We start from the raw sequence: 27,905 nt of genomic DNA on the forward strand, positions 1-27,905 counted from the left end.
ACTTTAAAAGCAAAAAATGCTGCAAATTGGCAAATCATAGTCACAAGGACCATAGGCTGCTGCAACTGTCATAAATGTCAGCCAGTTGCCAAATATCAAATATGTGGTCATGTGGCTGAGTGGGGTGCTTATGCAACATTTTATCAGGGCCTGAAGGACTTTACTAGCTATTAACCACTCCTTCTGAGGCCAGTGCAACTCTGAACAGATTAATTCTAATGAATTAATCAACGACTATCTGTACTGCATGTGGTGTACATGTAAAACAATTTAAGATTACTGAAAATACACAGTATTATTCAGATATTATATGTGCAATTAAATCATATTTACTCTTACTAGGTATAATTCCTATACATATTAAGAAACTATCACAAAATACCCACAGTTTACTAAAATACTCATCCACAAGGATGCAAGGAAAGACCTACCACAACACTGGAAAAATTATATGTTACCAATGATAGCAGATTGGAAACTAAAAGTATAAATATGCAGTACTGGAAAAATTAACAACATATATTCTGAAGCTTAACTGAAGTTCAAGCAAATATAAGCAAGAATTGTAAGCTTCCTTGCATACTATGTAGAGGCAAATATAAATATGTTTTTATGGAGTTTTTAAAAAATTAAAAGCAGAAATGACAAAATGTTTTAAATGTGCATACATTTTGTATGTCAATATGAGTACAGCATAGGGCAGTTAGAAAATTAAGATTTATTTATATTATTTTAAAATACTTCCTTCCTTCCTTCCTTTCTTCCTTTCTTTCAAAATTTAGGGACTCAAATCCTTTCCACTTTCTTTTTTGACTTGGTCATTCATTTTTTTTTCCTTTAGTTTAAAGCAGTATTTTTTGGATAAAATTAAGAAATGGCTTTATTAAGCTTCCTTTCCTTACCTCCTGTCTGCCCTATATCAATTTAGCTCTGGAAGTAATTTATTTCAGGTTATAGTTTCAATGAAAGAAGCAGATCTTAATATTTTGCTAAACTTTCAATGTTGACACCAAGTATGTTAAACACAATCTATGATAAGAGTTTCTGTCCTATAAATACTGTGTATAACTTAGAACACCAATTATAAGGAATAAATATTATAATACAATATATAATCAAACTATAATGCAGTATTTTTCAGTTTTGACAGCTTTAAGATGGGTGAACTTCAAATCCCAGAATTTCCCAGCCAGCATTACACTGGGGAATCTTGGGAGTTGAAGTCCACCCTTCTTAAAGCTGCCAAGGTTGAGAAGCACTGCTATAAGGAGTAGTAGAACAGATTTATTTGTATACCTCCTTTATTATTTTTATGAACAATTCAAGTCCATGGACATTTTCAGCACACCTTCGTCCTCCTATTTTCCTCACAATAATAACCCCATGAGGTGTGCTGGGTTGAGAGAGAGAATTAATGGCCCAAAGTGACCCAGTTGGTTTTCATGGCTAAGATAGAACCAGCGTATCAGGACATTCTAAAGAGTAAATTTTAACTACGTACATTATTCATGCACAACCCTGATAAAAATCATATTGTAAACAATTGTTAAACAAAGAAGCTTTTTTACTAGTTTGTATGGCACATATAATATTCCTTGCAATTTTACCCAAACAGTTTCAATGTGCATTTGATTACTAAGTGGACCAAATCACACCACAAACCTGATAGATAAGTGGAGATATACGGAAGCCTCCTGTTATCAATCATCTTCTAATATTTGGGTGGGACATTATGAAGATCATATAGGTGAAGATTTTCTTTAATTTGAGAAATCCACATTATATACTGGAGTGCATAACAGGAATTGTAAGAGGATATTTTACAGATTCTTTAAATATGGCTGACAGGGTAATTATGATTACTTACATTGTGTTCATAAGCAGAAAGTAAACTATTCTTCACTCATATTTATATATGTAATATGCATGTAATATATATGTGTGTGTCTGTGTGTGTGTGTCCGTGTGTGTGTATAGTTCTAGTATATATGCAAACTTCCAAACAAAATACTGGACTGCAACTTCCCAGTTGTGTTTTAGGAATAACATACATGAATCTCACAGGCATTTCTAGAAACAGCTATATGCTAGACTTTACTTTGAAGCATGCAGGACTTCGTTTTATAAATCAAGCAAATTAATCTTAAAGAAATGCAAATTATCATGCCATGAAGAGAAACTGGGCATGTGCCATGTTGAATTCAGCTTTTAATACACTTAGGGTTTTAAAGGTAAAAACAAAAACAGATTTATGCTGTACAGAAGAGTTAATACCATCTTACTGTGGGCTGCAAATTATAACAGGATTTGGTAGATCTCAGTACTGAAGCTAGAATGTCTGTTCTCAATTACTAGCCCCTTTTAGGAGCCTACGAACTATAGTTTGAACTAACTTCAAAGCTATCACACAATGCATTAAAGTAATCAATCCTGATTTTCAAAAAATGCTATAGATGTTAAGCCTAAAACACTGAAGAGCCTTCCAGTTCTTAAAATCAAAATTCTCTTCTTTTCTTTTTTAATTTATTGGATACTGATTAGTCCGTTATTACAATAATATACAATATTATAGTATTTAAAAATTATGACTGGAATCATCAAGAAAATCACCTGTGCTTAACAGCAACAAAACTTTCATTATGGTATATTCTTCAAAGCTAAGCTGCAGTCGAACAAATTGAAGGCTGATCTGGTGCATTCCTTGGCATAATTCAAACATTGCAGATTGCCGCATCCTTTCTCTGTAAAAGACAAGACATGGGTAAAATAAAGATATGCTGAAGTTTTCAAATGTTTTATTGTTTAATGTTTTGTATTGTATTTTTGATATGCCCTTTAGTGCATAGAATTGTTATACAGTGAGATGGATGACCATGTACATCAAAATTAATGATTTATTCTAATTAAGATAAAAATAATTTATGCTGTTGTCATCATTAGGAAAAGAATATAGACTTTTCCCTCAAGGATCGTTTTCATCTCATTAATAACTGTATAGACTACACTCAGATAACATGATAAAACACTGACTGAAGTATGATCCTATCAAAATTAATACCTCATAAGTGTCAATGGATTCTCTTTAGACTAGAGAGAAGCATGCAAAACGAACGTTGTCTTACCTGAACGTTCTTCGCGAACGAACTGGGGCTTAGCCAGACAAAGGAGGAGTGGCCAAGGATGTTTCTTAAAGAAACAGTCACCCAGTCTAGCAATCAAACTGATGAACCTACCCATAATTTGGATTCTCCAGGCAGCGCGCTGGAGAAGCTTTTCTCATGAAGGTGGCTAAATATTTGGCGGGCTGCTTAAGTGACTCAGAAACATTTTGAATGAAAATGTTCTTTTCAATCCAGTTCAATGCAGATTTAAGCCCAGGTTTGGAATAGCGAATGCTTTGGGAATTTTTTTTTTATCAAAAAAAAGAGAGTGGAGAATCATTTGGATCTACAGTATGTTCTGAATAAAGGAATGATTTCACACTGCTTCTATCCAAATATGATTGGCCATTGGTTGGTTTAGGAAGATTAGAGTTCTGTTTATAAACAGCCTAAGAAGTACAGTACGAGATTCATCTAACATTTTTATTTTATTTTATTTAATATTTTCTCAAAACCACTACAAAGAGTTTTAGGTGGGTGCAAACTGACGTTCATGTAATGATAACAGCCGGTTTTACCTTCCCTTTTCAAGAAATCAGGCTGAGATATTGGATGTCTTCAACTGACTATATAACAACTAGGTGAGATTATAGAATTCAGAAAACAACTAAACAAACATAATAAGTAGAAAACAAAATAATACAGTAAATCCTACAGATATGATAGGGACCCAGAAGTGCATCAATGAACACATTAACTCCAAGCTCTGGAACAGAGCCAGGTCTTAAAAGAGCTTTTCAGAACCCCAGGAGAAAGGGCACTCTTTTAATCTCTGGGACAATGCTCCGAGGCAGCAATGGAGAAGACACTTTTCTAAGGCCCTGCAAAATGACAATGTTTCATAGAAAGGACCTTGACTGCACTTGCTCTGCCAGGACATATAAGCAGGCAGAAGAACAACAGATCAACTATCCTACGGATAATCAGGCCCTGTGTCACAAAGGGCTTAGCAGGTTATGGCCAGCTCCTTGAATTGCACCCAGATGCCCACTGGCAACCCATGCTGCTCACATAGCAGTGACACATGGGTATAACATGTAGCGCCTGTTATTGCTTATGCTGCTGCATTTTGTAATTGTAGCTTCCAGATAATCTTCAAGGAAAGTTCTCTGTAGATCACATTGCTATAGTCCAATCAAAAGGTGACCAGATTGTGAGTGACCATTTGAAGGACCTCTCAGTTGAAGAAAGCAGTAACTCGTACACAAGATGAACCTGTGTAAATCCTCCTGGCCACAGTTGTGAGTCCAGAGATCTCTCAACTTGTGGACCAGCCTTAAATGGGAAGGTGCACCACCATCCAAGATCATATACCTGATCTGGGGAGAGGGGAACAACTAAAGACACTCAGTCTTATTAGGACTGAGCCAAAGTCTATTTCTCCCAATACCTGGACAACCTCCAGGCATCAGATTAATACATTGACAGCTTCACCTGTCAACCCCAAGTTGAGATATGGAGCTAGTATCACTGAACAAACAGATAAAGTCATTCAACTTTAACCAAAGACAAATTCCTTGTGTGTCAAATCACTTGGCCAATAAAGAATTCTATTCTATTCTATTCTATTCTATTCTATTCTATTCTATTCTATTCTATTCTATTCTATTCTATTCTATTCTATTCTATTCTATTCTATTCTATTCTATTCTATTCTATTCTATTCATTATCTGTTTCATATCAAGCAACAAAGGGGAGAGTGTTGAATCCTGAAGGGCTATATAGACAGATTATGGGCATGCCCTCCTCTTCTCTACCCATATAAAGTTTAATATTAAGTTCATTTTTCTAACTAGAATTAAGGCTCACATATGAACAGAAGATGTCGATAGTAATATAATTATAAAGTAAAAGTTAGTATCTCCATAGAGAAGTAATGTATTTTTCATCTGCAAAAGCAAAGGCAAAACAACAAAATGAAATAAAACAAATCCAAAGGTTGGCCTATGAGTCAAACACAAATTACACCAATTCATTGATTTCTGCACCATCCTAATACAATGTGAAAACATAAAGAGAAAAGAAATCATACAAGCTATTTATTTAGAAAATTTATATTGCTGCCTACTTGCACATGGAGACTCAAGGCGGCTTACAGGACATAAAAACACAATATAAAAGAAATAAAAATAATAATAAAATAATAGCCCCCCACCCCATTAACATAATTTCTTCCAGAATCAGGTAATGCGTAATTCCTTCGAGATGAGTAAAGATTGAACTTTTCAAGTAGTTAGTAACTTATATGCAAAGGACAGTTGCACATTAATGTCACTGTTGAAATGAAAGTAATTCCTCAATTTCAGCAACTGTCCAAATGGGCAGTATTAACATAACCCATTACATACAGTGTAAGGATTGTAACAGCCCCTATGAAGGACGGATAGAGCAAATACTAGCAGAAAGGATCCACGGATCAGCAGTCGGGATACATGATAAAACTTTAGTTTCATAGCTCATGGACAGACTCAACCATTGTTTCAACTGGAAAACTGTGAGCATCCTAGACCAAATTAAAACCATAAACACTATCGAATTCCTGAAAGCTTGTCATTCAGACCAATCAGCAATCAACAAATACATAGAGATAAATCACATTTACACATCATTCAAAAGAGACAATGAAAAAGTTAAGAAGGAAATAAGACCGGATCCTCACCAGTAAACCACACTGAGTCATGCTAGTATAATGAATGACATAGAAATTTGATAAATTAATTAATTAATCTGGAATTAGTACTAGTTAAACAATCAAGCAGAAAATAATATACTAATCAAGGAACTTTCATAGAAAAAGCAACAACCTCACAAATATTGGGAGGGCAAGCTACTGCATATAAACAGGAAGCAAACCCCACATTCACTAGCACTGCTGATATTACCTAGCAAACAGCCAAGTTCAGAGAGCCCCAAGAATTGCACAGCTCAAGCCTGAACTACATACTGTATATACATTCTCTTTATTGGAACATCTCTAAGATTTCTGCACTGGAGACTTCAACTGAGTTAAGTATTTCTGAAAACTAGGAGATAAAATTCTTGGATAAGCATGTGTTAAAATAGAATAAACAATAGAAATATATTTGCTGTTTTGAAGAATTTGTTAAAATGTAGTTATCACTTCCTGGGTGGAACAATGAAAACAAAAAAAAAACAACAAAAAAACAAACAAACCCCAGCATACGTTTGAAGTTTGATAGGAGACAGCTTCAGAACTTTCGCAATTATCTGCATTGCTTATTCTCAAATGAGGATATTGTTATACATTGAGTTGTATCATATATTGAATATATTCTCCTATAGATAGAATGATGTAATCTTGACTAGGTTTTCAAATACTAAACCTATTTCTATCTAGGCTTAAAATTACATTAGTTGGCATCAATCATCACAGCAGCTTAATCTGCTGGCTTTTCTATAGCAGGTAAGCCTTTGACCTTCTTCTTATCTTCCATCCTTCTTCGGTTCTGTTGAGCGCTTTTTGCACCGAGTACAACTGCCACTGCTCTATCTTTAGCCCACTTCTTCAGGTAGCACCCAAAAATTTATTTTCAGCAGCCTTTATCACTTGATCATGAACTATTAAGATTTACTAGTCCAAACTGGGTTTTGCTTCAACACCAAGGTTTCCATCTTCATCTAATCTGATAGTAATCAGATACATTTCCTGCCTTTCCCCTCTCCACACAATTCTTTTTTTCCAACCCTGTGTATGCGAGTTCACTACCCTTTTTCTGTGCCTTATGAAAATCTAAACTATCTTCTATTCCCCACAATTTATCTACAACAGAACGTAAGTTTAGTACTGTTTAGGGTATTTGGATAAATATATGAAGAATAAGCATGATGTGATGGTATACCGTGCATTATATAATGCACTGAAGAATCCAGAAACTTGGATAAACAGATGCCAATTAAATAATCAGCAAAACCGAACCACTGATAAATCATGATCCAGCTCCTAATTTGGAGTTGAGATGTTCTTGAAGTACTTTCTGGCAAGATATTTTCTAATAAATAAATGCTCCCTCACCCATATTATTTCTAAGGCCTACCTCTCTTGACTTGGATTGAGTTGTATTACATTAGCAGATTTTTCTGCTATACTGTAATTCCAACCCAAAAGTAAAATACTACTTAATCTTTCGTTTTTATAATTTTACTCAAAATTAACACTTAAAATTGGTATTTTAAAAAATTATCATAATAATTATTCACATATACTGACATTTTCAGTTTAAAGTCCCCAGATTATAATTGTAATTCTTTCAGATTAAATTTCTATCTTTGTTTCCTGTACACCACTCCATATTCACTCATAATATGCTCAATACAGTTCTTTGAAACAACACATATTTTAAAAAAATATGTCAGTTAGTGCTCTTTTTCCTTTTACTGGTATTAAAAAAACTCCTACTTTCCAGTATTTGTCAACAGAGTTTAAAGCATTATTTCAGTATTACATAATGAAAATGTATTTTATCCCACCTATAAAATTCAATCTTTCGCTATTCATTTATTCCATATAGATGCTTCAGCAATCATAAATGTTCTCTTGGTTATTCTCTTTGATCATTATGATTTCTACAACAGCAGAAAAAATCTACTTGAGGAGCAGAATTCAATGGCATTTACAGTTGATTATTTCACTTATTGACAATTATGTACTAGACTGAGTTTCGCAAGATCAGAATATTAAATATATCAGAATAAACTATAGTGCTATGTAGAGATACAACTACATTTGAAAACAAAATGAAACAACATATGACGGGCATGAGGGCTCAGTAGTTAAAGATGCTGAGCTTGAAATCTGGAAATCTGACCACCCAGATTCGAGACCAAGTTCTGCCAGATGGGTTGAGGTCCCTTTACTTGTGCCAGTTCCTCTCCATCTAGCACTTCATAAGTTTGCAAATGCAAGTAGATAAATAGTATTATGACCCAAGTCACACACATGGCAATAAGTGCTAGTAGAATATGTTTACTGCACTACTCTACTTATTATAGCAATATCTCCCAAAATCTCCCAAGTCACAAATTCTGCTTCCAAGCAGTTCAGTGAATAAGTCCAAGTAGTAAGTTCTCAAGCAAACACAAACCCCAAGGAAGCTTCCCAGGGCAAGTCTAAATCCAGATGCAAATCCAAGCCCAAATCCAAGTCCTGGTCCAGGAAAAGCCGACAAAGCAAACTCAAGGATCACAGTGCAAAACCAGGATACAGGAAGCACGGAGCTGAGGATGATGATCAGGAAAATGAATGGTTATTTTTGTCAACCACTCCATTCCACATGCCTTATTAAGTAACCACAAACAGGTGTTCCTGACTGGGAGGGGCAAGGCTGCTTCCTCACAAGCAGCCTTGCTGACCTCCTCTGAACTTCCAATCTCTCCGCTCTTCATGTCTGTGGATCAGGTGGGGGTGGCAGCTGTTCCTCATCAGAGGCAGCTTGTTACTAATCCTCAATTTAACCGGTGCCTGTCCTTCCTATTCTTGAGTAGGTGGCTGTCCATCCAGTCAATTGCACCCCGGACCTGCCTAATGGACCTGAGAATGCAACTTTTCTATCCCCGGGCTAAGTATTCCAGGGATCTGGACTATGCCTAATGGGTATGGTTCCAGGTCATCCTCTTCCAAGTCAGTAACTGATGTGGACATCGTAAATAGATACCAGTTTGGTGGGAAGGTAACAGTGTTCTGTATACCTCGGCATATAGTCATGCTGGCCACATGACCACGGAAATGTCTTCTGACAACACTGGCTTCCTCAGCTGAGAACCGGAGGTGAGCATTTGCCCCTAGAGTCAGAGATGACTGGACAGGAGAAACCTTCACCTTTACCTTTACCAACATATATGCTATAAAACCCAGTTTAGCAATGAGACTAATTATGCCTGCTGATTGACTGAGTATTAATCCCCTTCTGAGAATGAAAGAATAGCCTAACATAAAGCAACAGAAGGGATGATGCCTTTACATCACAATTTTATATATGTGGACGTGTAATATTTCTACAATATTAATAGCACACTAGCTCTGAAGAACTGGGCATAGGTTGGAAAGATAAAGGAGCACTTTAAACTAAATGTAGGACTCTTATTTCTGCTCTAGGAGGTCATCAATGGACACTGGTTATGTCTCTTTATATTAGCTTTATAATATTAATGGGAATGACAGATCAGTAAATATGAAACTGCATATGAATCTCATAACAGAGCTATATGATCTTTTGTATGCTTTTACACAGCCCTTGCAGGATTTCAAATGAGAATAGATAGGCTCTTTGTATTATAACACAATCTACCAATTTACATAACTGATATAGCTCCCATAAAATTTTTAGAAAATGATACACCTATTTTTATCTTATACAGTAATTTGCATACCTTTTTTAAAATGAAACTGATAATTTTAAAATATAAAATGAAACGTTTTGTTAACTTTTTATAATTGCATACATGATGAAGTTTATGTAATTGTGAACCACTTGAAAACGCATTTGCTCGAGATATAGAAGCGATTTCCATAACAGCAGGAGTTCTGTATTGCTGATTGTGAAAACTGGTGGTGTTATTGTTGTAGCCTTGAATGGACCAAGTTGAACATGGTCCAGAAGATCATAGCTGAGGCAACATTTTGTTCTAGGACACTATATGTACATGTAAGTAACTATTACTCTTTAAGTTCCCAACTTTAAAGCCAGGAAGAAAAAACAATATATTAGTTCAGAAAGACATTTCCATTTTACAGCAAAAGTTTAATTCAGAATTAGCTGATATATTGTGTATGCTTTTCCTGACTCATGTCTGCAGAAACACACTAGGGTAGCAGTACAATGGTGGGTTGCTCCCAGTTCGGACTGGTTTGCAAGAACCGGTAGTAAAACTGACGGGAGGCTCCGCCCACTGACCCGGACATCATCATAAATGATCTGTGCATGCACGATGTGAACCGGTAGTAAAGGTAAGTAGAACCCGCCCCTGTAGCAGTATCCGGTTTTGGGGAGGTAGCAAACAAATGTGGAGTTCTTGGGTATGGATAATTACACAATACTCATATATCAGAAGGTATGCAAAGAACTGGGCTAGAGACCTCCAGCATTTAATTTTCCAGTAATGCCTTTGAGATTGAGATTATGGCTGAGGGGCATTGTGAAAAATATCAATTAGATTAATGCTTTGCTTTGCAGCAAATCAATTTTTACCCAAAGTAAAAGAATCCTAGCAGACACAGTAGTGCATGTTGATAGGTAATTGACTGAAATCAGGAACATGTTGGGGGCCCAAGCAGTACAAATATAGTTTGATGGTGTGAAATGTTAGAAAACTTCTGTTAAGCCTATTTATTCTGTTTGCACTGTATTTGCAACTATCCCTGGGTGATAATGAAACACATAAACCTTTAGATTCTAAGAATGCTAATAAAAGCAAAATTCTTCAAGTTAAGTCTGAGAGTATTTGTTTGACATAATACAATAGAGGTCATAAATTGTTATAGAGATCTAAATGCAGGTTGAACAATGGCACTGTAGCCCTTCTCCTCTGTATATTCTGTTGTGTGATGTCATATGATTATCAATAGTGATGAACAGGGCCGGATTTTCCTATAGGCTAACTAGGCTTCAGCCTAGGGCCTCAAGATCAAGAGGGGCCTACACAGTGGTGGGATTCTGGGGGTTCTAGGGGGTTCAGTCGAGCCCTTTGTTAAATTGCTGGCTCGCCCGCCCCTCGCCTCCCACCCGCGCGGCGCCAGCCTACCGTAGCCAGGGGTAGGCAATTGTGGCTCTTTTACAACCTGTGGACTTCAACTTCCAGAATTCCTGAGACAGCTTGGCTGTCTCAGGAATTCTGGGAGTTGAAGGCCACAGGTTGTAAAAGAGCCACAATTGCCCACCCCTTCCCTAGCCTGAGTTCCACTGCCTGGGATCCACGTGGGCTGCCATGTGGTTCCCCACCGGCTCCGGACTCAAGAGAGCAGGATGGAGAAAGCAGCTTCCACGCCTTCACTCACCCTCACTCTCTGCTCTGTTGGATCGCCGGCCGTTCGCTTACCCCGCCCACTCCCCATCTATTGCTGCCTCCGATAGCTAGAGGAAAACAAAACTTCAAATTCTTGCCGCGGGGCTTCAAAGGGCCGCCCTAGAGCCAGTGGTGCAGCTGAACCCTTTGTTAAATTGCTGGCTTGCCCCGCCCCTCCGCACCACTATTTATTGCCAATAAATAGTGGTGGGCGAGGGGCGGGGGAGCCAGCAATTTAACAAAGGGTTCGGTGTTTTTTTTGTAATTTTATTGGCCCACGGAGCTTCAGCATAGGCTAATTGGCCTCCCGGCTCTCAGCTGATTTGTCTCAGCTGTTTTGCTCAGGGCTCTTCTGCTTCCTTGCAAAGAGTGCTGATTTTTTTTCCCCTAGCTACGCTGAGAAACAAAACTGAAACTGCTTTGCTGTTGCTGCAAGGTTGGAAAATTAGGCAGGCAGAATTCTTTTCTTTTTCTTCACCAAAAAAGGTAGGTGCAAACAATGGGAAATTTAGGGAAAAAGAGGAGAGTTCAGGATTTTAAAACACAAAAGGAAAAAAAGCTCTATTTAACTAGGGAATTGTAATAATTGAGATACTATTAATTGTATATTTCTGAAAGCAGAAATGGTTAAGTTGTGGTTTGGAGGAATATATGGGGGAAATTATTTGGTTTATTATTATTGGTAAATATAATTAATTGATTTGTAAGAAATTGGATTGCATGGAAATAATTGGAATATTCATGTTCATATTGATTAATATACAAAAAAGGTAGTTATATAACTAATTGATTTATATTAAAATGTTGAATTTATATTAAACAACTAATATTACATAATTAACCAATGTGAGGATGGATATAAAAATAGATGACAATGGGAAGGGGTATAATATAGAATAGAAGGGAAAAATTGAATTTGATTAAGATTAGAGATGAGGATGAAGGGTAATATTAGTTTTTTACAAAAATAGATGAGGAATAAATACGGCAAAAAGGAAATATAGAAATTGTAAATTTAATTGAAATGACTAAACACTGTTTAAATTTGTGAACCAGCCAAATACTCTGTTCAAAGAAAATACATTGTATGTTTGTATGTGTGTTTCTAATTATTGTTATTTATTCATATTTGTTCTCTTTTATTCTTTAAAGTTTAACAATTCATTCTTTATCTTAATATCTTTATATTTGTTTGGGGTTGGCTTTCTTCCCTTTCATCTTTTTTATTGTACAGCAATCTTTCTCCTCAAACCTACCACCTCTCTCTTTTCTTTCCTTCTTACTTTCTCTTCCTCCCCCTCTTCTTCTCCTCCCTACTTCCTCTTCCTTTCTCCTTCTCCTCCACTCTTCCTACCTCTCTTACCCTCACTCCTACTCTGATTTCCCTTCCCTTCCTTCATCCCTCTCTATTGCTGTATCCTTTTATGCATATGGACTATTCAGAGGGCTGAAAAAGTTATTTCTGGTCAAAAGCACTTTTGACCAGTCCTCGAACTTACGACTGTCCTCACATTTTACGTTTTTGCCCTATCTTGTCACCATGGTGAAGAGAAGCAGTTGTGAAATGAGTGATATGGTTGTTAAGAATGCTACAATGGGCATAAATGATGACCAGTCATAAGTGCGAAGACCGGTCAAAAGTGCGAGGCCCAGTCAGAAATCACTTTTTTCAGCCCTCTGGGTAGTCCTTTTGTGCATATGGACTACTCAGAGGGCTGAAAAAGTTATTTTTGACTGGTCCTCGCACTTTTGACCAGTCCTCGAACTTAAGGCTGTCCTCACATTTTACGTTTTTGCCCTATCTTGTCACCATGGTGAAGAGAAGCAGTTGTGAAATGAGTGACATGGTTGTTAAGAAAGCTGCACGGGCATAAATGTGAGGATGGTCATAAGTGTGAGGACCGGTCAAAAGTGCGAGGCCCAGTCAGAAATGACTTTTTTCAGCCCTCTGAGTAGTCCCTATGCACGTAGCCACGCCCACCCGGTCACATGACGAGCTACCCACGCCTACACAGTCACGTGATCAGCTAGCCATGCCCACCCAGTCACATGATTGCCAAGCCACACCCCCAACTAAGCCACGCCCACAGAACCTGTTGTTAAAAAAATTGAATCCCACCACTGGTGAAAGGGCCTCATAAGTGGAATAGCCTAGGGCCTCTTTTCATCTAAATCCGGCCCTGGTGATGAATCGTCTTCTCTATAAGTAAACTTTTCCATATGAGCTGTAAATCTGCATTATCCAATTTCTAGCTCACATAGAAGTCTTTGCATGCACAATTGCTCCCTACTGCAGATAACTACCTTGCAACATCTACAGCTGGATACTGAATAATGGGAAAATGCACTTAGTCTTCTTGTTGAATTCTGCATTGGAATGTAATCCTTCATCATGACTAAAATAATATGTAAACCAATAAAGAAGAGGAAGAGGAACAAAGGAAAGATTCAGTTGAAAGCATTTGGTAAAAATACAAAGAATGAGAAATAACAAACCTACAGCTATAGGGGAAAAAATCAATGCAGTCAAACCTCAAAAAATTGTTATCAATTATTTTATTTTTCATATAAAAAGCAACAAGGGAGATCTGGTGAACTAGATCACCAACAGGGAACAATTGATTAAAGAATGAAAGCAGTGCAAGCTTAAGAGGAATTGATCACATTATCTTGAGGCTCGCCATATCCTCAAAAAAGAAATTGGAGCATAGTTGTACCTGCACCCCAGATTTTAAAAAAAGCCAATTTTATTAAGTTTATAAAATTATAAATTGAGCCCTTATGGACAAAAATACAAAAGAAGTCTAGAAAAGTTGGCAATTTCTGAATAGTAGGATGCTAGAAGTCTAATGTCATAGCATTTCAAAAAGAATGGCATCTTAGAGTTAAAAGGGACATTTATAAGAATTAAAATGTAAGTGTAATCATTAATATTATATATTTGCTGTTGACTATCAGCAAATATATAATATTCACAGAAAACAAGTTAGAAAGGCTAAAAAAACCTACGCCCCCAAGGGAAGCTAAAAGCAAGAAAAGTGCCTTTTTCAATTATGACAATAGTAAAAGAAAGAAAAAGGAAGGAAGGAAGAGGCCCACTCCTAGCAGAAAATGGTAGGATAATAAATAAATAGAGAGCAAGCATGCAGAAGTCTTCAGCTCCTCATTTGCTTTAGTCTCCCCCTGCCCCAATGAATTCAAATGTAACTGCTCAGAACCACTAACAAACAGAGGAAGTGAAAAATCAAGGGTAAATAAAATTAGGGTTAGGAAATATTAGCGATGAATTCAAATCTCCATAACAAGAGCAATTACATCCAAAAGTTGTAAAGGAACTTGTAGATGTCTTTAGAGTCCCTTCCTGTGAACTTTAAGAAATCATGGCAGATGACTGGAGATAGATAACTGTTGTTCTACTCTTAAAAAGAAACAATATAAACCAGGTCAGCTTGACAGTAATACTGAGCAAAATTTAGAAACAAATCATTAAACAATTGGTTGGCGAGAATTTAGAAAGGAATGCATTTCTTGGCAGGAGCCAACTCTCTCTCTCTCTCTCTCCAATTTAATTGCCTGGGAAATAGAGTGGATGTAGTATTTTATCCCGCCCCCCCTCCCGAATTATATATTTTTAATTGTCAACTCTTAGGTTTTATTGTACACCACCCAGAGTCACTTTTTCATGGGATGGGCAGTCATATACATTTGATGAATAAATAAATAAATTAATACATGCACATCAATAAAGCTTGAAAAAGTCTGCCACTTGTACTAGGGAAAAGGGCTCTGTTTTAGCTATTTTAAATTGATTCAGAATTGTTTGAATAAACATATAAAATACAGATCAAATGACAGGTTAAGCTGGAGGGAAGTGTCAAATGGTGAGCTGTTAGGTTCTGTTCTAGGTCTTATGTTGTTCATCATATTTATCAATGACCTGAATGAGGGTTTGGAAATATTATTACCATATTTACAGATGACACAAAGAGAAGGGGAATGGAAAGTATCATAGAAGGCAGTATCGTGTTGCTGGAACGGTGGAAACAACAGGCAGTAATCAGTCACTATTAAATTTGGTAAGGGCAAATGTGATGTGTAATATTTGGATAGGAAAAAGCAGAAGCATGAATGTAGAACAGGGGACCATACATGCAAAAAGAGTGTTTTTTGTTATGAGACAACCATGTAAAGTAAATGGTAAAAAAGCAACTGTAATTGAATCTACAGAAAAAAGATGTCAAAACCAAGATATGCCCATTGGCCAAATCCCATCTATATTGTACTGAGTACTGGGCATCTCATTTTAGAAAAAATATTGATGAGATGGAATATATTCAGAGAAACAACAAAGTTGATAAAGGACCTCAGAGGAAAATCGTATGAGGAACATTTATAAGTGTTGGGCATTTTTAGTCTGGAGAAGCAGCAAACGGAAGTATCCAAAATAATGTTGTCCTGAAACAATTGAATTTTTTAAATAAATTTTGTTAGACTACATGCAGCTACTCAAAATAATTGATTAGATTTATGGAGTTTCTCAGTCATCCAGATCATAGTGATTTCCAAGGTGCTTCCCCCTCTCCCCCCAAAAAAAGCCAACTGGATTGTTTTTTATTTCAGGAAAAAGAAGACGTTTTCATTTCTTATCCAACAACCATCAGCTGTTGTAAACATCATCTTCCTTTTCCTCAAATAAAAAACAATCCAATTCAGTGGTGGGATTCAGCCAGTTCTCTCCGGATCGCGTGAACTTGTAGCGGCGACTTTGGGAGGTTCCGCCCACCCACCCAAATGTAATGTGCGACTACTGCACATGCGCAGAGGTGGCAATTCCAAAGGCAATTGGACCAGAAGTGGGATTCACTTACCTTCCCTACCGGTTCGCAAATGTAAGTAAGTGAATCCCACATCTGGTCCAATTGCCTTTGGAAAAAAAGCACCTTTCAGACAATTGATTAGACTAGATTAAACTATTTAAATTAGCCTTTTTCCAATTTTTAACTTTTCAAACACAGTTCGCCAAAGTGGCCAATATCAATCCCCCCAAGGATCGATGGGACTTTCCATTAATGTTGTTGTTATTTGTAGTGGTATTCATTAAAATAGTATTTATCAAATTATTTTCATATAATTACTGTTTGAGGATAAATGAAAATCTGAAAATTCATGGGATAAGCTATGGGCAGAAAATTATAAGATGACACTGTTGATTCCATATAAAAAAAATTTATACAAGATATTTTATAGATGGCACCTTCCTCCGGCACGTTTGGCTAAAATGTTTCCAAACACATCACCAATGTGTTGGAAGTGCAAGACACAAAAGGGGACATATTACCATCTCTGGTGGTCTTGCAGGAAGGCACAACACTACTGGCAAGAGATTAAGAGAATAATTGAAGAAACAACGAGGCAAAGAGGAGAAATGAAACCAGAATTCTTTCTATTTGGAATGTCTACACCACAGTGTACCAAGGAGATAAAATATCTTACCATCCACATATTGACAGCGGCACGCATAGTGTACACTCAGAATTGGAAATCCGAGATAATACCAACAGAAGAAAAAATAATAACAAAAATAAATGAATGAGCAGAGATGGATAGGCTCACAAAAGAGCTCCAAGATAAAGAGAACACTGACTTTTATTTAGTTTGGCAAAAATGGTACACATGGTTAGAAGGAAGGATAGGGCCAGCAACATAGGACACTAGGAGAACATAACTCAAGAATCGCAGAAATAGATACATGAGATGAGCCGTAGGATTGTATAAATAAATGGTTAATATGATTATAGAAAGATACTGCTGAACTTCTATGAATGTATCAAGGTATAAGCAAGTAAATTTGTAAATAGTATGATTAAGGAAAATTGGTTAAATGGACATTAATCACTGATGTGAAGGTTTTCTAGAAGTTAGTCAATGGACTTTTTGTTAATGTATAAGTGTTTACATGTATTTGTGTTTTACATTTGTTTATGTTAATAAAATTAAAAAAAAAAAGAAAATCTGAAAATTCATGAAGGAGTCATTGAGGTGAAAAGTTTGGGGACCACTACCCAAGAGAAACCCTTGGAATAAAGTCTCAGGGGACCCGTGCATAAAAATATGAAAAATTTACAATACAATTTAGTCCCAACCTACAATGTTTACAACACCAAAGCAATAGTCTGACAGATAAGCAACAGCATGTTAAATTATTCCCACCATCCAAGTGCTAGCAATATATAGCACACATAGTTAAAAAATGATGCTTTTTTTGCAATCGTGATAGTTTGCAGAACATCTAGCAATGTCTCAGAGAACTGTAGATTTCCACAGAAAATCAGTTGACAAAGGCTGATCTGGATAATATGTTGCTCTGTTATTTTTATAAAAATAGTGAGACAAAGAAAAAAACTGGACTTCTGGTACTGAGACTTCATTACTAGCTCCAATAATCTTCTAATTATTTAAATACTTTATTAATACCTTACAGGCACAACCATTGGAGGTTCACCTATATTAGGTTTTAGGTAAGTAGAAGGGGGAAAAAATAGCCATGTATTTTAACATAATGCAAAATTTCATTTACACAAAATTCATCTCAATCCAGCGCAATTAATATATAATAGATCTCCAGTGTCAGATTAATTTTACTGCACCAAGCAACTCTTAAAAGTATGATTGAGAGTTTTTAGTTTTCATAAACAGCATCTGAGGAACTATTAAACATTTTCTGCAAGTAACTTTGATTTTTTTTCTCCACTCTTAGGGCACAAAAGGTAGTTTAATAACCTAAAACAATTTCAAGAGTAATTTGCAATATGGTATCTGTTGCTGCTGTTCCATTAAAAAAGAGAATAAATAATTTCATCAAAGTAGCTCACTTCCTTCACATGAGCTTCAGCAGTGTTTTTGATTTGAATCCTTGTTTTTATGGCATGGCTAATATAGACAAGATTTAATGTTTCTAGGTCGAAAAGGAAGGAGCCTACAGCAATGAAATAAATGACACTTACAATTATTGCTGTATGATATAAAAAAGGCTTCTTCCAAAATTAGTAATTGTCATTGTAATGAATTTACACTGAGCTCCTGTGTACTCCTAACAAGAACAATTTCTCTCAATAAACTTTTTAAAAATAATGCAAATATTTTCAAATTGTGTAAAAGTAAATAGATATGTTGAATATTCTTTTTCTTTAAGTTACTTATTAGTTATTTGTCAAAGCCAATTAAATGTTGAAGCTTTGGAAGCACATACAATGACAGATGCAAATTAAAGATAAGGGCAAGAAAAACACATGTGAGAAAGATGTTTCCATATGCTCATTTCCCAGTGTTTGTATTCCTTCACAGCTTTGCATTCTATATGTATACATTGTAGCAGAGCTTTATTTTATAAACTTCCTTGGAAAAGCAAGCATTTATTGGATAACTTACTCATTAAAGACCAAGTCAGGAGCAAAATAAAGAAACTGGCTATTTGTATGTCTGTATGATCTCCAGCTCAAGGCAAATGACGATAAACACATCCAAGAATACTGTATTAAAGTAATTTGGTCCTCAAGAGGCAAGTTTCTAAATCCTGAAGAGAAAAAGAAAAGAAGGATTAGTAAATCTTTAGTAGCAAAAGAACTCCTTAACACCCAGAAATACAAACACGGATTTAGCCCTGTCAGGAAACATAAATTCTAATTTTAAAACTTTATCTTATTGATGTGAAAAACATTTCTTCATGAAGCCTCCCAAAGGTGCTTTTTCAGGAGGCAACTGGACTTTCTTGTTTTTTCTTTTGAAGAAACAAGAAAGTCCAGTTGCCTCCTGAAAAAGCACCTTTGGGACAACCATGACCTGGATGATTGCGAATCTATGCAGACTCATGAAGCCACCTATGCATGGAACAATTATTTTGCAGTGATCTGTGTCTGGACTGAAAATCTGTATTTCAGGCCAAACAATTTGGGAAAGGATCAGGAATGAGCCAGGCAGATTGGTGATATACCACAATTAAGGAGAGGTTAGAAAGGGAAAGCATTAAAAAGATATGGGGAGAGCAGGCAGCTCTGTTGGATATGTGGTGCTGTAACTCAGTCATAACCATTGTTATGGTTTTGGCTTTATCTGCAACATTTAAAATCCACCCTCTTTTGATTTTCTCAGTGTCTTATTTTCCATACCTCCCCTTAGCTATCAACAAGGTTCTTGGAATAAGAAAAAGAAAATGCAAGAGAGGTAGATAGTCTGCATCAGCTTGGAAATTCTATAACTGAAGACAAAAATATTGTTGATAACATGTGTAGGATAAGGGGAGGGAGGATAAGAAAGGAGCTGGGGAACATCACCTGGCAGGCTGGTGGACTAGCCTTACAATGCGGAGGTGGCTTCTATAACAGAGCCCTGGTTAGTAATATTATGAGCTATATTTCAGGAAAAGATCTGAAACTGGTTATTCTCAAACACACATGAAAATATAAGATTTATTCTAAAAAGGGCCCAAAATTTCTGTTCACACTGCTATATTTTTATATGCTCTAAGCAAATATTTATAACTTGTATAACAACAAAAACAAAAACAACTTGTATTTTAGAAATACTCTGAGCATATGTCTATATTTATGGATATAAGTGGTATCATGCAGCTAATGTATCCTTTCTAAAACCTCCAGATATTTTTAGTTTATATCTCCCATAATGCCTGTTCTGAGAATTTGGAGCCCCAACCCACATGGAGGAAAACTGTACACACGTTTTCTAATGATGAATATATTCTTTATACAAAAGAAGTTCTAACACATTCTTTTGAGCAAAGCATACCTTAAACTCAGAATGGCCATGTTAAAAAGTAAGACTAGTCTGACAGAGTTCCATTACCTGGGAGGATCTTTGCCCATTTTACCACCTGGATCATCTGCTTGCCAGCAAGACGATTTAAAGTGGAGAGCAGGTGTTCCGCAGTGTCTGGTTTTGAACTATCATATCCTGCATATACAATTTCAGGTTCGATGTTTTCTAGAACCATAGCAGGCGAGGGAGTAAGTGCTGGTGAAACTGCAGATAAGTGAGGAACAAGTGCTGTGTTCACAGAAGGTTCTTTTGCTGGAGCAATATATGTAATCCCTTCTTCTGGGCTTTGTGGTGGCTGCTGCTGCTGCTGCTGAGGTGGCTCTTCGTGGATACCTTTTAACTTGCCCAATTTTTTCGACTTCCGGGCTGTAGCAAAGATGAATCAGAAAATGAGGTAAGAATATAGTTGTATCATACAACACCAGAAACTATCTATCTTTTTTTTTTTTAGCTATGTAAAACACACAAATGGCATTGGAAAAAAACCAGGTCAATAATTGAATAATTGTATAATATTATATTATATAATAGCAATAGCATTTAGACTTATATACGCTTCACAGAGCTTTACAGCTTTCTCTAAGCGGTTTAGATGTCAGCATATCACCCCCAATAATCTGGATCCTCATTTTACCGACCTTGGATTGTAAAATGGCTGGAATCAACCCTGAGCCAGTGAGACTTGAACTGCCAAACTGCTGGCACTTGGCAGTTAGCAGAAATAGTCTGCAGGGCTGCATTCTAACCACTGCACCACCTCGGCTCTTAATAATAATTGAAACTCCTAATAATAATAGCAATATACTTTGAAGCAGGAAAGTGCATAGAGATTAAAGCAAATTATAACAGTATTCCATCGTAAGCTATTTAAGTTTCCCTTTATTAACTGAATCACTTATTATTTTCTTGTTCTTTTGTTTTGCAGTATTCTCAGCTAAGCCTTTTCTCAACTAGTTTTGAAATTGCACTTTATAATTCCTTTAAAATAATTAACAGAAATATTGTTAAGTGCAGCAACTCAAGTAACAGCTATCAAAATTATACTTTAAATCTTTATTACCTTCTCATATCATTAGTAACCTGGGTCACAAACTAAGAACTTCCAATAATTTTTTTCTTTTAAACAAAATTGCATGTATTCTGCAAATATTACTGTAGACCAAACCAACTACATAACTTTTATGTTCTTGAATGGCAAACAAGTCTGCATTATAGATTATTTTATCCAAACTCAATTACAATAATCCAGACACACAGATATAAATATGCTTTTTGGTATTATCTTATAATTTTTTTAAATAAACATTTATAAGTATTTTTATAATTCCTTATTGACATTCCATTCTTCATAGTATAAACTTCATAAACATGAATTTATATTAATGTTATTTAAATGCGTCAATTGTCATATAAAATATTTTTTCAAAGAAACAGTGGCAACTGATATTTATTTATTTATTTATTTATTTATTTATTTATTTATTTATTTATTTATTTATTTATTTATTTATTTATTTATTTATTTATTTATTTATTTATTTATTTATTTATTATCTTATTATCTGCACTGGCTCCCAGTGGTCTTCCGGGTGCGATTCAAGGTGTTGGTTACCACCTTTAAAGTGCTCCATGGCATAGGACCCGGGTACCTTCGAGACCGTCTTCTGCCACCAATAGCCTCCCACCGACCAGTCCGTTCCCACAGAGAGGGTCTCCTCAGGGTGCCATCAGCCAAGTTATGTCGGCTGGCGACACCCTGGCCTTCTCTGTGGGAGCCCCAGCCCTGTGGAATGAACTGCCCCTGGAAATACGTAAGATCTCCGACCTCCGGGTGTTCCGCTGCGCACTGAAGACCCTTTTGTTCCGCCAGGCAGGGCTGTCAATATAATAATTTTAAATTGGGGTATTTTAATTTTTAGGGTTTTAAATTGGCCAAATCTATTTAATTATTTTAATTTTTAATTATTGTTGTGTCTTGTGTTTTTAAATTGGCTGTACACCGCCCTGAGTCCTTCGGGAGAAGGGCGGTACAGAAATAAATTTATTTATTTATTTATTTATTTATTTATTTATTTATTTATTTATTTATTTATTTATTTATTTATTTTATCTTCAGATTTGTCATTTAAAATGCATTCAGTCCAGTTATTATTTATTTATTTATTTATTTATTTATTTATTTATTTATTTATCTTATCTTATCTTATCTTATCTTATCTTCAGATTTGTCATTTAAAATGCATTCAGTCCAGTTGTAATATACCTTGGCCTATACTTCAATGGATTTCGAACCCCTGGGCTATGGACTGGTACCAGTCTGTGACCTGTCACAGGAAGCCACGGAAGTGGCAGGCGAGCAAGCAAGCAAAGTTTCATCTCCACATGCCGAGGATCTAGCTTGTGTGTGAAACCATCCTCCCCTGCACCGAGTCCATGGAAAAATTGTGTTCCCCAAAACTGGTCCCTAGTACCAGAAAGGATGGGGATTGCTACTATAGGTAATGTCAATTACAATACTAATGGGCACACATCAAGGACCTTACCCACACAGGATGTTACGAAACAGCTGACTAATCTGCAAACACCAACTCCATCAACTAATCAAGATGTAACAACACAGGCAACCAACCCGCTCACAGCAACAAAGGCAGCACCCCACACCTCCCCACCAGTATTTATAGAGAGACAGCAGCTCTGATCATGCTTTCCTTGCACAAGCACGAAGCAGAAGACACCAGCCTGAAGATGACGAGTGGGACCTCGTCGAAACGTCACCAAGATATTCTCAATCGTACACGGGAAAAGACCTGAATACACCAAAACTTGCATACATACATATATACACACATTTCTATCTATATCATGTGTGTGAATGTGTAGAGCTAGATCTAGATATATAAAGAAATGTAACTAAATACATCATACAAAAGACATTGCCATCAAAACAAGTTATCAGAGTTAAAGTAAATAATGAAATCACACATTATTGGAAAAGAATAAAGATTAATTAATCCAAAGGAAGTTTTCCAATAAAAAATGTTAATTTGTTCTGTAAGGAAGAGAAACACAAGAATACCTTTAGTGGATCAGAATAATATCCACTAGCAAAAAAGATATTACAAACAGTTTATTGACCTTTGCATAAGAAACAGGTTTTAAATATTAAGGAAATAAAAACAGATCTTCAGAATAGGAACAAGACAGAAAGGGTTCAATTATATCCTAATAAAAAAACAAAGAGAATAGTCACAGTAACTGATTATTTACTTCTATGAGGAAATGGACCAAATGTATTCAAATCATACTTATTAGTTCATAAAGTACATTGAAAACTAGGAGTGAAGAATAAGGATGTGACAGGACAACCTCCAAGATTTATCAAGCCTGCTGACAGTTATCTTTTCTCATTAATACATGCAGGGAGAAAAACACCAGCTAAAAGTGTATCCTTGAAAAACTTTTTAAAAATTGGGACATGAGACTTATCTGTTCTTCCAATATATGGAAGAGTGCATGAAAGTGAAACAAAAAAAAAAATACTGAAAATGATTGGAAAAGATACTGAGCAGAAATTTGTTTTCTGATCATGGCTGAATTATCCACATGATGAATGGAGGATAAAATGTGTCAGAATATAAGTAATGTAGTAAAAACAACATGAACTCTCTGTGCAAAATTACAAATATGATTTAAAAGATACAATAGAATCTAAGAGTAACGATGACTGCGGTACATCAACAGAAACATACTATGGTATTTGTTCAAAAAAACCTGGAGCAATACTATAGAAAGAGAAAAGCATTTCCACTGAATGTTAAAAATATATTCAGAAAGACTGAAGAATGGATTTGGCAATGCTGGATTAAAATAAGTGGAACAAAATAGAAGCCACATTGTTGTTCATGCCTATTCTTAATTTCTACCCAAGGAGATGATACCAATAATGCTTTCCAAAAAGAAATTACAGATCTTTAAAAAGGCATTATATTGTAGTGATGAGAAAAACTCAAAATTTCCTAGATGAAGATTTAGTAGAGGAAATGGAAGTAATAGGACTTATGTAATGCTGGAGTTTTTGATTTAAAGAGAAACTAAAACATAATCAAACATATGTCTTAAACTTAGAAAAGCAAATTTTAATAAATTTGGAGCCATGTTAAATAGGATCTCATAGCAGGAAAAATAATGGGAAAAAGAACTCAGGATAAGTTGCATTCCTCAAGAAAGAACTAATACAATCTCAATGGAGAATAACAAATGGAGGAACAAAAAAAAAACCTCAAAGTGGCTACACAGAAAACTTGAAAATAAGACAGAGGAAATGAAAGGCGACCAAATCAGAAAGAAAGAATACAAGTTGGTAGAACAAAAGAGGTGCCTGTTAATCAAATAAGTTCCGTAATATAATAGATGATTTATTTAGACACAGTACATATAAAACATTTGATAAAGTATCCAATCACATACTGATTACCAAACTACTTAAATATTAACCATATGACATGACAATTAAGTGGATACAAATTTAGCTCAAAAGCCCTTCTCTGTGGATTCTCATCAAATTAAAGAAAAGTATCAAATGGAGTGGACTAATGGTCATTACTGGATAATTTCATTAATTAATTAATAGATGAAGAAGTGGAAAGAATTCTTATGAAATTTGCAAAAATTGAATGAAATAGAGGAGAAAGTAATAAAATTGATAGGTTCAATAAATGGGCTAAATGTAAGAATGAAATTTAAAACGGACATGTTCAACATTCTTCACTGAGGAAATAAACATCAAAAAACAGAGTTACCAGATAGGAAATATCATATGATAATGATATTTTTAAAAATATTTTTAAACAATAGTTTGTTACAATAACAGTTTGGCACAAACTGAACCACTGATGGCTGCAAAAAGAAGAAAAAGAAATTTTAGGTTTCACCAAGCAGTGATACCCAAATCTCGAGAAATAATTTATTTTCTCCTTATCAAAGTTTATTGGCGCAGTGAGTGGTACCAAGCACCATGTTCTATGAAAGATTCAGAGAAATTGGACAAAGCAATCGAATGATAAGGGAGCAGCAACTGATTTACGAAGAAGAACCAAAGAGTATTTTCCCTCAGGAAATGATAAGTGAGAGTAGATATAATAGCACTCTTCAAATACATGAAAGGGAGTCGCATAAAAGAAGACCGAGACCTGTTTTATCTTCTTCCAGAGTAGAGAACACTGAAAAATGCATTTAAGTTCTTGGAAAAGAAGTTCTTGTTGAATGTTAGAAGAAAGTTCCTAATGGTAAGAACGGTTAAACAACGTAAGCAATTAGCCAGGGAGGTGATGGGCTCTTCTTCAGCAGATGTGTTCAAGTAGAAGCTAGACAGCCATCTCTTCATGACACTTTAATTTCGATGCCTGCATTTAGCAGGAAAGTAGACTCAGTGGCCTAAATGGCCCCTTTTAACTTTAGAATTCCAAGATATATTCTTTTCGTTATTATGATTCTGGGCACAGTCAGCCAGATGTTTATATTTTTATTTGGTATTTTTATTCATCTATTGAATCCTTTCCAAGGACCTAGAAGATGCTGCTGTTTGGTGGTGTTAAAGGTATCTCTTATAATTAATTAATTATTAGTTATTTATTAACATAACTTTATATGAAAAATTAACATGCATTTAGACTATACAGAATGTGAGCCTCTTTTTACACTGTATGAGCTGCAGTGGAGCAGTGGTTAGAGTGCAGTACTGCAGGCTACTTCTGCTGACTGCCAGCAGCCTGCAATTTGGCAGTTCGAATCTCACCAGGCTCAAGGTCGACTCAGCCTTCCATCCTTCCAAGGTGGGTAAAATGAGGACCCAGATTGTTGGGCGCAATATACTGACTCTGTAAACCACTTACAGAGGCCTGTAAAGTGGTATATAAGTCTAAGTGCTATTGCTATTGTTGTATAAGCTCTTTTTATTTAATAAAAAGTAAACATAAATGTAGATCTTTGTATGCATCATTATTCATTCACTCTGGAATAATATAATTATAATATAATTAAATTAATCAATAGGATGAAATCAACTGATTAATCAGACTCATATTCATATGAAATGTATAAATAATTGCTAAATGTAAACTATTTTTATGTATTAGCATACTATGTCAAATGTCTAGAAATGCACTTTTAAATTATTTAAGCAAGCTTTCTGAATTTTAAAATTCAGCAAAACAAACAGATCTTTTATTACATCCACCTTCACCCCACTTTCATTTTCCGGCACTGTTCTCTAGCTAGCTTATGCATTGTCAGCCAACTCTCCTGCTAACTTTGTTCAAACAATTTTGTCTCAACCAGAGCCAAGAATGGTCCATTCTCTTTTCAACTTGCTCTCTTGTTGCTTCCACACCCAAATGTTCCCTTTGGCTGAACTTTTCAAGTCCTAGAAACCAATCCCTATTTTTCATTCTAGCCTCAAGATTCTCTTGCTCCACTCCTTGATTCCACCTCTTACTGAAGAGTAACTTTTATTTTTTTTATTTTTCTATTCTACAATAATAAGGATTCTTCTACCCATTTAAGCCATCTATAGTTTAAACCCATTACAACTTCTCATGTCTGAGTGATATATAATAAAGTACACTTTGCAGAAACTGCAGACAAAATATTTTCTTTACAGCTAAAAGAAACTTTTACAGTAAGTAACTACTACAGTTACCATTTCTGTGCTGCAAAAATATAGATTACAAGTATTTGGCACAAGGAGATATAAAAAAACTACAGCCTTGTGATCATCTGGAATTCTGCAGCATAGATATGGTAGTACAATTCATCACAGTTTTTGTGCCAGACAAAAAAAAAAAAAACCCACTCTAGAAACTTCATTATTTGAATTACAAAGCTGAGAAGAAAGTACTATAGATTTGGGGGGGAAATCAGCTACTCTATGGACAAAAATGAATAGGAATATATATATATATATATATATATATATATATATATATATATATATATATATATATATATATATATATATATATATATATATATATATATATTTGTTTTCTCAGGTTTTCGCGGGTGTTTGTATGTAGGTCTTTGGTTATTCGGGTCTTCTCCCACGTAAAATTGGAAGTGTCTTGGTGACGTTTCGACGAAGTCTCATTCGTCATCTTCAGGCTGATGTTCTCGGCTTCATGCTTCCAGGAGCAATGCTCCAGGATTTGCTCCTGGAAGCACGAAGCCGAGAACACCAGCCTGAAGATGACGAATGAGACTTCGTCGAAACGTCACCAAGACACTTCCAATTTTACGTGGGAGAAGACCCGAATAACCAAAGACCTACATATATATATATTAATTTATATATAAATTAAATTGCAAATAAATGAAGAGATGCCTCTCTGTTTCTCTGATGTGCTACACTGAAATATCAGAGCACAAGAATAGAAAAATACAACTTTTTGAAGAGACGCATGAAATCAATATGTGTTATTTTACGTCATTCAGTTATACTCTGTATTTACATAAATTTGGGAGCTGCTTTTCATGGCAATGTAGGAGGAGAACCATGTCAAACTATGGTGCCAAAAGCCGGAAATCAAATAGGATCATTTCTGGCTAGCGAATTTTATTAAAAGGTATAAGCTTTTATGAGCTGTTAGTGAAGTCAGCCACAGATTATTAATGTTAGGCCTTTTAATAAAATGTGTTAGAAAGGTGCTGCAAGAATCCCTTCAGTCTTGATAGATGTTTGTGTTAAGCAACTAAGGAAACATATATCACAACATATATCATCCATCTCTTTTGTACACAACACAAGCATGCACATATGGAAAGGTCAAATCTTGCATTGCAATGCCACAATATAACTTCCATCAATCTGATGAAGCTTCCAGATTCAATTGCTGCTT

General features: G+C 35.6%; 1 protein-coding gene across 4 annotated transcripts in view; it reads right to left on the reverse strand.

The window, feature by feature from the left end:
- Window positions 1–27,905, reverse strand: part of NR3C2 (nuclear receptor subfamily 3 group C member 2) — a 169,978-nt gene that overhangs the window by 18,989 nt on the left and 123,084 nt on the right. For 3 of the 4 annotated variants that reach the window (XM_070949069.1, XM_070949067.1, XM_070949068.1), the window contains exons 5-7: window positions 20,041–20,379; window positions 18,610–18,754; window positions 2,611–2,741 (exon numbers count right to left, since the gene is read on the reverse strand). In XM_070949069.1, the coding sequence (XP_070805170.1) occupies window positions 2,611–2,741; window positions 18,610–18,754; window positions 20,041–20,379 (615 nt within the window). Of the gene's footprint in view, window positions 1–2,610; window positions 2,742–18,605; window positions 18,755–20,040; window positions 20,380–27,905 lie in introns of those variants that run through there. The other variant, XM_070949070.1, reaches the window with a different exon arrangement.

The sequence above is a fragment of the Pituophis catenifer genome, unplaced genomic scaffold (assembly GCF_029215685.1).
Source record: "Pituophis catenifer annectens isolate HBS135680 unplaced genomic scaffold, rPitCat1.0.hap2 SCAF_8, whole genome shotgun sequence".
Taxonomy (NCBI): domain Eukaryota; kingdom Metazoa; phylum Chordata; class Lepidosauria; order Squamata; family Colubridae; genus Pituophis; species Pituophis catenifer.